The sequence below is a fragment of the Porites lutea genome, chromosome 1, assembly GCF_958299795.1.
Source record: "Porites lutea chromosome 1, jaPorLute2.1, whole genome shotgun sequence".
NCBI lineage: Eukaryota > Metazoa > Cnidaria > Anthozoa > Scleractinia > Poritidae > Porites > Porites lutea.
The window spans coordinates 41,488,438-41,498,437 of NC_133201.1; the positions used below are offsets into that span (position 1 = coordinate 41,488,438).

Consider the following 10,000-nt stretch of genomic DNA (forward strand, 5'->3'; position numbering starts at 1 on the left):
TTGAAAAGAAAATTCGCTAATTTGCACAGGAAAGCAAAACCCTGAAGAATTCTGGAAGTAGAGGTATATTTACATAATCGTGTAAATGGCCACTTCCTGGGGATGAGGGTCTTATGGTTTAATATGATTTTTTATTCACTGGCTAAAACGCTACTACTCTACTTAGATTATACAAGAGACTAATTTTGGTGGAAACTTGGCACTGGATGTGTTGTAAATGGTAGTAGATTGACAGACCTGCATGTTTATGGAAGAGATCCCCTGTACTTTGGGTTAAGTTGCTTATGGGAGAGTTGACAGATTTTATTCCGTTTTTGTCTATTGCTTCTTTCTTGCATTTGTTCTAATTAACTTCTGATCTTCAATTAATGTTCACCAATTAAATTCAGTCAAATAATATCTTATTTTAATTACAATTAGATTAATTGTGCGAACTAATGGTCTTTTAGTGGGTTTTTAGTTGACACACACCTCCAAAATTCATATCTGGAGTCTGTTTAATATAGTTTTGCTTCAAGTGTAATGAAAGGCGCAAACCTAAATGGTAAAAAAACTGTTACAAAATATAACTGCTAGGCTGTTAGAATACAGGCAATGAATTGAATGAGTTATGCAAGTTTTAGTGTTTTCTTATAATATACTTTTGCATGTATGTATATATCGACATATAGTATATATTGATGAAAGGAATTATTAATAAAGGGCATCACTGTTAGTATCAGTGTGACCTGAGCAGGTCAATAAACCTCACCCTCTAAATGCTACCAACTGCTGGGCCTGCAGAGGCAGCTATAGCTGGCCTAATAGGACTTGATCCTATAAGTGCTTAGACAACAAGAAACCTCCTCCAGGAATTGCTCCCTCTGATATTGATGAACCATCAAAATGTGTTCATTTCATTTTATATCAGCCACTTAGAAAAATATATAACAGTTGAAAAATTACGCCATTTTGCATAATGCTTTTTTTTATGAATAGCTTGTCTGTAGCAATGACTTGTTATACCCATGAAAAGAGCTGCATGATGTGCTATTCAACAAATTGAACCATGGAAATTTGAATACTAGCTCTATCCATTTGCCTATGAACACAGCAGTGCTTAAAGGAGCTGTGTCACGAAATTCAGCCAAATTAGGAAATTACAAAATGCCCGTTAAATTAAGTCATGGAACATAAAAATAACCGCTTAAAACTTGAATGGAAGGTTAAAATAACATAACAGAAACAGATGTCACGGATGGGCAAAACTGAAGAAGACTGAAACGGATTGAAATTAGGATTTTTGAAAACTGTTCAGCCTAACAGTTTTTCAAAGTTGATCCCTGCTGCTTGCAACTTCAAAAATAATGCTCAGGAGACATACTTGTTTGTCTCGGATCTCTGATTTTGTGTTTTACATGTAATTTCTTTGCTTACTTTAAGTTTCATAGCGATTGAGGGCGAGTAATTGGCAAAATTAAACAAAATGAACTGGACTGCCGTGACACAGCCCCTTTAATTTATTTCCTGTTTTGTGGCTTTCAGACGTCGACTTGTTTGTCCTAGCTTTGCTTGTTAATGAATTCCTTAATGACCAAAAAAATCAGAGTGTTTACATGTATTTTGCCAGTGTGCAGTTGTGACTTAAGATTGGGCCCAGTTGTGTTCAAAAAGCATTTTCTCTGATAATTTTTCATCAACTTGTAGACAAAAAGAATTACAACTGAAATGCTTTTTAAGAAATCTGAATTCAAATCTCGCACTGAACCCTGGGTTATCTTAATCCAGCTTTGAACAACTCGTCCCTGTATATCCCCACTCCCACCCGCAAGTTGCTTGACCCAGTGACAAGAAAACTGACACGATTGTATGCTAATTTCCATTGTTTGATAATTCTTACAAAGAGACTGGAATAATAGTTATCATGCCCCAGCAAGACCAGCATTAGGCCGACCCTGACAACTAATGTTATATGATACTTTTTTAAAAATAGACTGTTAACAGTTCAGGTCTGTAAAACCTTATGTACTTAAAGTTTATAAAGTTAACTTCTTAAACATGATTCTAATACAGATTCTCATGTAGGTATTTTAAGACCTTTCCGAAACATTGTTCAAACAATCATCATAACCCGAACCAAAGTTGAATTGTCTGTGAGACTAGCTTGTTGAATCACTATTCAGAGCTAACCAAAAACAAGTCTGACGACAAACTAGGGTCTTTTTAGATAATTAACTACCTGGCCTTTTGAATGTGTTCAGCAGACAAATGTAAATGCATGAATTTGGAGCCCTTATTTGTTTTTGTGTTCATCACACTCATTATTTACCTGGTGTTTAAAGACTGTCCTGGCACCGGCTCTCCCCCTATAAAGAAGCTGTACGATTAGAATAGTACAGAGAAGACAAAGACATCTTAATGTTAATTTTTCTTTTTGAGTGACAAAAATAATATAGGTAGTTTTTGCTCCAAAAATAATACACTGTGCAAACTGGATTTCATACATTAAATTAGCCTTTTCATGTAAGTGTCACATGAAAACAACGCATTTACAAGAATGTCCCTGTCATGCTACCCATTCATTGCTATCAGTTAACCTACATATAGCTGTAACACTTTTAATTTGCTGTGCACAATAAATGTGTGACATGTTGCATAACATGTTATTACGTCACTGATTCCCCCGTATGTGCATAGCATAGTTGTAAGAAAAACCATGTGCTTGTGAATGAAGTTGTGATTCATAGTCCTGTTTCTGTTTCTGTTTCCGTTTTCTATCTAATTTAAGAGGATAGCATATTGATACAGTATGACTGGTGTTTAAACTCAAAAGCTGTGCTTCTCTGACTACCATGCACTCATCAGTTAACCCAAGGTCATTTGTTGGTATTTTCTTTGTGTAATATTATATTTCAGCTGATTTTTTGTAAATTTAAGGAAATCTTTGAGTGTACATCAAAAGAGAGAAGTGAAGCTGAAGGACGTATAGTATATGTAACAACTATGTCAAAATTAAATTCAGGTTAAAATTTTCAACTTAGGTTGATTTTACCTCCTAGTACCTAATTCATGAATAATTAGGGCAATATAGCTAGAAGATGAAGTAAATTGAGAATTAACCCAGGTTAAAAAATTTTATGTCTAAAATAATTGCATTTATTTGTATTTAACTCTAGCCGAAGGGGGGGGAGGACTGGCACTAGTTTATTTCTTTGTCATGCGCTCTACGCAGTTCTTTCGCCATGTGCTTCAACAGACCGTTACTTCACTGAACTCACGTTTATTTTTCCTGAATCGTTTTCTTATGGTGCATTGTTGTCGATGTTTACACTATGGCGACTAGAAAGAGCAGCAGGAGCACAAAACCTCCGAAAAAACTACAAGATTTCGTCGCGGATGACCTGGCGGCAGAATCGGCAACACCTCAACAGATGAGCGAAGCAGTCAAACGCGAACTGAGTCAGGTTGAGTCTTTGATAAAAGACCTTACTCCAACCAGTTTTAAAACAGAACAACCCACTGTAAACGAAACAGCGATCGAAGATCTTCGAAACCGCAATTTACAGCTTGAACTGGATCTTACACGCACCAAACTCGAGTTGTTGAAGCTACAGCGAGAGTCCAAGCAACCAAGTGCGCCCAAGATGGCCACGGCGACCGCAACAACAACACCTGATAGTCATTCTGTCGCAAAACCAACCTTGAAAAGTCTCCAGCAAGACCCAGTTGTTCAATCCGAGCTTAAATCTCTCATGGATTCCTTAGGAGACCCCATCTTACTGGGTTTAACCGCAGAGGAACAAGACCCAGCACAACCGCTGTTAGAGCCCTCTACTTCGCGAGGTAAACGTCCTCTACTTATCCCTGATTTCATTAGCTGCCTTCCCTTAGTACTACAGGAGGATAAGGAGACCGTGCTTGGAACCTCTGGTGATGCTAGAATTGTATTAAAAACCGCTCAAGACAAGAAACTGCCTCTTGACAAAATCTCATTCCCACAATGGTCAGCGGCTAACTTTCGTATTATGCATACTCTCATGTCAGATGGGTCTCTATCGTCCACCCAAGACATCCTTCATTACATTATGTACAGTTCAAAGATATCTGAGCTAGCCAAGTGTTACCCCTTACCGAAAGTGATGCAATATGATGATTTGTACCGCAGAATGCAGTTTTCGACAAACTGTAAATGGGGTACTGACAGCCAGTTCATCTCCCACCAAACACTCCACAGACCAGATCCAACTCCCACACCGCCGCGGCTATCTCCTCGCAAAACGTCCCGCCCAGTCCTAAACCCAGCAACAGGAAAGCAAGTTTGCTATGATTACCAACGGCGTGAAGGGTGCCGCTTTGCCTCTTCATGTAAATATGATCATGTTTGCATCAAACCTCAGTGCTTGGGAACCCACCCCCAATGGCAGCACCAGTCTGCTACTGCTCAAGACCCCCAATACTGAACCCACACTCAACTGCAGAGCTCCCTCCAAATAGTATTTTGACTACGGAACTAGCAGGAGATGTCTCGACCACATTGTTAAACGCAGGGACTAATCCCGTCTTAAGGACACCACTCCCCGCAGAGTGTGGGGAAAGTTTACCCATTCATGCAGGGCCCTTTTCAGAATTTAAGCAGCAGCCCCAAGCAGCCCAGGTCTCCACAGACTTAGTTTTTGAGACCTGGGCAACAGAGCTAACCAATGACCCGGACTCGGAATTTATCTTGGATGGTGTTAAAAATGGATTTCAGCTCCTCTCGCCTGATTTAATGGTTTCACATGCTTTTACACAAAACAATAAGTCTGCTCTGCGACCTGGAGCTAAAGATCAAATTGAAGCGCAATTAATCAAAGGTCTCCGAGAAGACCACTTTGCTATCGCAGTCAAGACCGACATGCCAATTATCATTAATGCCCTTGGAGCCGTACCAAAAAAGGACTCCAATGAATTACGAATGATCATGGATTGTAGCCGACCCTTAACGATGAATGCTAACTCATATATGGATTTAGAACACTACAAGTATGTTACCGTTGATGATGCAGCAAATCTCTGTCAACCTGGTTGTTGGTTGGCAAAAGTTGACTTAAAACATGCCTACAGAAGCGTTGGAACACACCCCGATAGCTGGCGAGTTACAGGAATGTCGTGGCGCTTCAACGACTCAAAACACCCCGTCTACCTCTATGATAAGCGTCTACCATTTGGAGCCAGGGCCTCACCAATGGTTTTTCACCGCCTCACACAAGGGATCTGTCGTATGATGGCCCGGAGAGGGTATACTGTGCTGGCATATCTTGATGACTTCCTTATCATCGAACCAACCCAACTTCAGTGCAAAGTAGCTTTTGACACCCTGTTAAACTTACTAGAGTCTCTTGGCTTCACTATCAACTGGAGCAAAGTTGTCTACCCTACCCAGTGCCTGATTTTTCTTGGAGTTGAAATCGACACTGTTCAGTGTGAACTCCGCCTCTCAGACGATCGTGTGTCAGAGTTGTTATCCCTTCTCAAGGAAACAAGCTATAAAAGCAAATGTACCAAGCTTCACCTCCAACGACTCCTTGGCAAGCTTAATTGGGCAGCACGTGTTGTTCGAGGGGGCCGCACATTTCTCAGACGGCTTATCACCTTGGCAAACTCGGTTAAACGTCCGCACCATCGCGTCTATCTTAACCTAAATGCGAGAGCTGACCTCATGTGGTGGACCCACCTCCTGCCTGCACACAACTGTAAAACTTTGTTCCCCTCAGCCATCCCTGAACTTCCTACAGTAGTGCTTACTGATGCCTCCCTGTCTGGCGGGGGGTGCCTATGGGCACCAGACTGGATGTACGTCAACTGGGCCTTGGACTACCCATCTCTATGCTCTCTCCATATCAATTACAAGGAGACATTTACCATTGTTTTAGCTGCACACCGTTGGGCACCTTTCTGGTCAGGTCATCGAGTAGTCGTCAAAACAGACAGTCAGGTGGCTGCAGCCATTCTGAACAAAGGCTCAACCTGTTGCCCGGTGATCATGGACTGGATTCGTTCTCTGTTTTGGCTTAAGGAGTATTACAACTTCAGTTTGTTCGTCAAGCACATTCCAGGAGCAACCAACACTCTAGCAGATAGTATTTCACGCCTTAATGATGTGCACTACTGGCCAACGTTCCAAGCATGGCTCTCCAAATCCTCTAGATCAAATGACTTCGAATCTCACATGTCGCCATTGTCTCTTGCTCTCCTTAGATCCAAGGGATCAGCAGCAACTTGACCGTGAAGTCACCAATTTCCGGCGTCAATCATATGCACCTACTACCAAGTCCACCTACATGAGTCAAATGCGTTCATACCTCTCCTTTTGTGTATACTACGGCTACCAACCTCTCCCAGCAGCAGCATTAACCCTTAATCGCTATGCAGCTTTTCTAGCAAGGTCACTCTCAGCATCCTCCATCCCAGCCTATTTAAATGCGATTCGCATTCTACACCTTGAACATGGTCTGTCTGACCCAACCAAAAACAATTTTCAATTGGCATCTACACTTCGAGGAATCAAGCGTGTAAAAGGTTTAACAGTGTCCCAAAAGAAGCCGATTACACCCCAGATCCTATTAGCCTTCAAGAGTCATTTACATTTGGACAGCCCTTTACATGCAACCTTCTGGGCAGTTTGCCTCGTAGCGTTCTTTGGCCTCCTTCGTAAGGCGAATTTGCTATGCAAAGGATCAACAAAGTTTGACTCATCCAAACACCTGCGTCGAGGAGATATCCTCTTCTTCAATGACTGGGCCATCATTATCAATCGATGGTCGAAGACCATCCAATTTAGTCAGCGCATTTTAACTGTTCCGTTACCTCGCATTGCTCCACATCCACTCTGCCCTTACACCGCTCTCAGACATGCCTTTGGCTTGGTACCAGCACCTTTATCGGGCCCAGCCTTTATCATCCCAGCATCCACGGAGGGGGGCCTGACTCCTCTGACTTATGGAAAGTTTGACTGCCTTCTAAAACTAGTCGCAGCCAAGACGAACTTGGACTCGTCTCAAGTTAGTGGACATAGTTTTCGCTCGGGCGGGGCCACTCTGGCTTTTCAAGCTCAAATCCCTGCAGAACTGATTAAGCGTTTAGGAGACTGGCAGTCAGATGCTTATAGGTCTTATATCCACATCCCAGTTAAAGACAGAATGCTAGCAGTTAAGCGTCTCGCTTCGTTTGTTTAGATTTTTCCCTTATGGAGACTTTTGTCTGGGGTTAGGTCGTGCCTCCCTTGGGCAAATGTTATTAAATGGAAGGGTTCACTTCGGAGCCCTTCCCTGTTTACCCCAGACTTGATTGTTGTAGTTTTATCTATTTACATTCGTAGAGAGTTAAGTCTAAAATAATTGCATTTATTTGTATTTAACTCTAGCCGAAGGGGGGGGAGGACTGGCACTAGTTTATTTCTTTGTCATGCGCTCTACGCAGTTCTTTCGCCATGTGCTTCAACAGACCGTTACTTCACTGCCCTCCCTTCCCCCCCCCTTTTTCTTTTTTTTTTTTTTGTTGTTTTCACGTTTTTCCATGTATTCCTGTTTTGTACATTTGCTGTATCTTGACCGTCTCAGTTGGGCAAATGTTATTAAATGGAAGGGTTCACTTCGGAGCCCTTCCCTGTTTACCCCAGACTTGATTGTTGTAGTTTTATCTATTTACATTCGTAGAGAGTTAAGCAATTTATGATAACATGTTGTATCCTTTCTGGATCATAAAGCAAATTTCTCACTGACCACAAAAGATCTTACACAGACTGGAGTACAAAAGGTTTTCCTGAGTGACTAGGAGGCACCAGAAACATTTGGCATAGGTTGACATCTGAATTTTAAAGAATATTTTACAGTACATGTTTTGAAGCCAGCTTGTACTGCACATGTATGTTTTTTAACCCCTAAAAGTGAGAAGTAGCTGATTCCCCTTACAATATTGCAGCCTGTTATCAAACAAGATGGGAATAAGCAAAATGATCACCAAGTAAAAGAATCCATGAGTATAATATTCATCCCTGGGTATTGTTATTCATGACATTATAATAAGGTATGGGGAATCAATGTGACCTGGGACAGTCCCAAGATAAGACTGAATTGAATATAGGTAATCTGGAACACGGCTTATTGCTGGGAAGGGCGGGTGGGTCGCTAATTGCCCTTCGTGTCACTGACAAAGTAAAGTGAATGGGACAAAGAGTGCCAATGTATCCTATTATATATAATATACTCATTTGCATATTCCCAGGGATGATATTTACAATTCAAATGGCACGTGAATAGTACATATTCTTCACAACAGTAACAGTATAAGAGGAGACCCAATGACATGTCTCTTGAGGACTATTAAGGGTGTAAGTGTAGCTGGGGAAGGTAGGTAATAAGACACTGAAATTCCTCCAGACTAAAATGTTGAGGAAAATGCTGAATAGTTTGCTTCCAAATATTCAAGAGGTGAAAGGGGGTGGAGAGTAGGGATTACGCATATTTCCATCATCAGAAATGGCATCCTGCCAGTTTGCCCCTCTTTCCCACTGACCTCTGCTTTGTAACATTTTCCATGGGAATTTACCCTTTTCATGGCAAATGATGCAGTCTTCATAACTAGGATATCAAATAATCCCTCATTTTGAAGACTGCACATTGATTGCTTGATGGAAATTTAGTTCAATTCACTATTATAGACTGTTTCCAGTCAATTCACTTAACATGACTCAACACTGCTCATTACAAAATATAATAAAAGAACGTTGTTACACTAGTCAGAGACTAGAAGCAGGGGCCTTCATCTACCACAATAGGTCATTTGCTCGATGACATCATTTTACCACTACGACCAGAATCCTTCAGGTTTTGCTTCCTTGTGCAAATTTAAAGGGCTTTTGTTATATTCAAACCTCACTGGGATTACAAAATTTAAATATGAAAGGAAGATCGAAAAGGATTCTGATGACGCCATCGTGCAAATGGCCTATTGGCTTTACTTGTAGTTAAATTTCAAGAGTCTTCGTCTCGGGAGTTGCATATTAAACTGTCGAGAATTCTCCCAGCCCCTCGAGTGTTTATACCAGCTATGCAAATACCGGAAAAAAGTTTTCTACTGCTTTTATATATATTAAGCTTAACTTTCCCGAGAAAAAAACGCAAAGCGCTTTGTTATATGGCACTGATTAAAAGAGAAATTCTTACCAGTCGCGAAGTCTTTTGTAAAAAAGATGCTTTCCAAAAAACCGTTTTTTTTTTTTGTTGTTTTTTTCACTTAAAATGTCAGCTTAAGCGAAAATAAAATTGACACAGCATTTTTGTACAGATTTTCCAAGTGCCAGCCGACGAGGGAATACGTAAATAATGTTAACTTGCGTGTTTAGAGCGCGAAAAGCAAAACATCTTGACGTCACAGCCATGTTTATCCGAGGTTTCCATACCGTACTCTCCTGGCTAATCTGCGAGCGCTTACTATCGATATATATTTACTTATTTTATAAAGCGATTAACTGAACAATTTGCCAAATCCATTTGGTTTAGCTGCGAAAGATGTTTATTCTCAAGAACCACACATTTTACAGGCATTAGTTCGTCAAACTTTTTCTGACATTGAAGGTTGGGCGCAGTAGCAGTCGACCGGAAGTCCGCGATTTGCGCGCGGAGAGTCAGTATAAGCCGGATACCAACCGGATGTAATTGTGTGACCTGGGTCACATAAAATATTCATGTTGGGTAAACGAATGCAAGTGTACGTGATTTGCGCGGCTTTTATAATTAAGGCTTTTTGCTGTTCTGAATGTTTTCACTTCAATCGTGTAGAATATGGAGGACGGTAAACAGGAACATAGCATTTCAGAGGAGGGTGATATGGCACAAAGCAAGCCAAAACAGCGAGGAGTCGGCTGCAATCCTTTTAAAAGAAGAGATGAAAAATATTCCAGTGAAAAATACGAGGTACCTTTGGTAGGTTTCGAACCCGAAGCCGCGAAGCAACGACCCTCGTTTGTTTATGAAGATCCAGC

General features: G+C 41.0%; 2 protein-coding genes across 2 annotated transcripts in view; both read left to right on the forward strand.

Moving 5' to 3' along the window:
* The first annotated feature begins 6,299 nt into the window (after positions 1-6,299).
* On the forward strand, positions 6,300-7,193 carry LOC140929855 (uncharacterized). The gene has a single exon (XM_073379557.1). The coding sequence runs from the start codon at positions 6,300-6,302 to the stop codon at positions 7,191-7,193; it is 894 nt and encodes a 297-aa protein (XP_073235658.1).
* Positions 7,194-9,716: 2,523 nt separating this feature from the next.
* The window catches only part of LOC140951016 (uncharacterized), a 23,620-nt gene continuing 23,336 nt past the window's right edge, over positions 9,717-10,000 (forward strand). The window contains exon 1 of the mRNA XM_073400240.1: positions 9,717-10,000. This exon is cut by the window's right edge and continues 276 nt beyond it. Coding sequence (XP_073256341.1) covers positions 9,801-10,000 — 200 coding nt within the window. The 5' untranslated portion in view covers positions 9,717-9,800.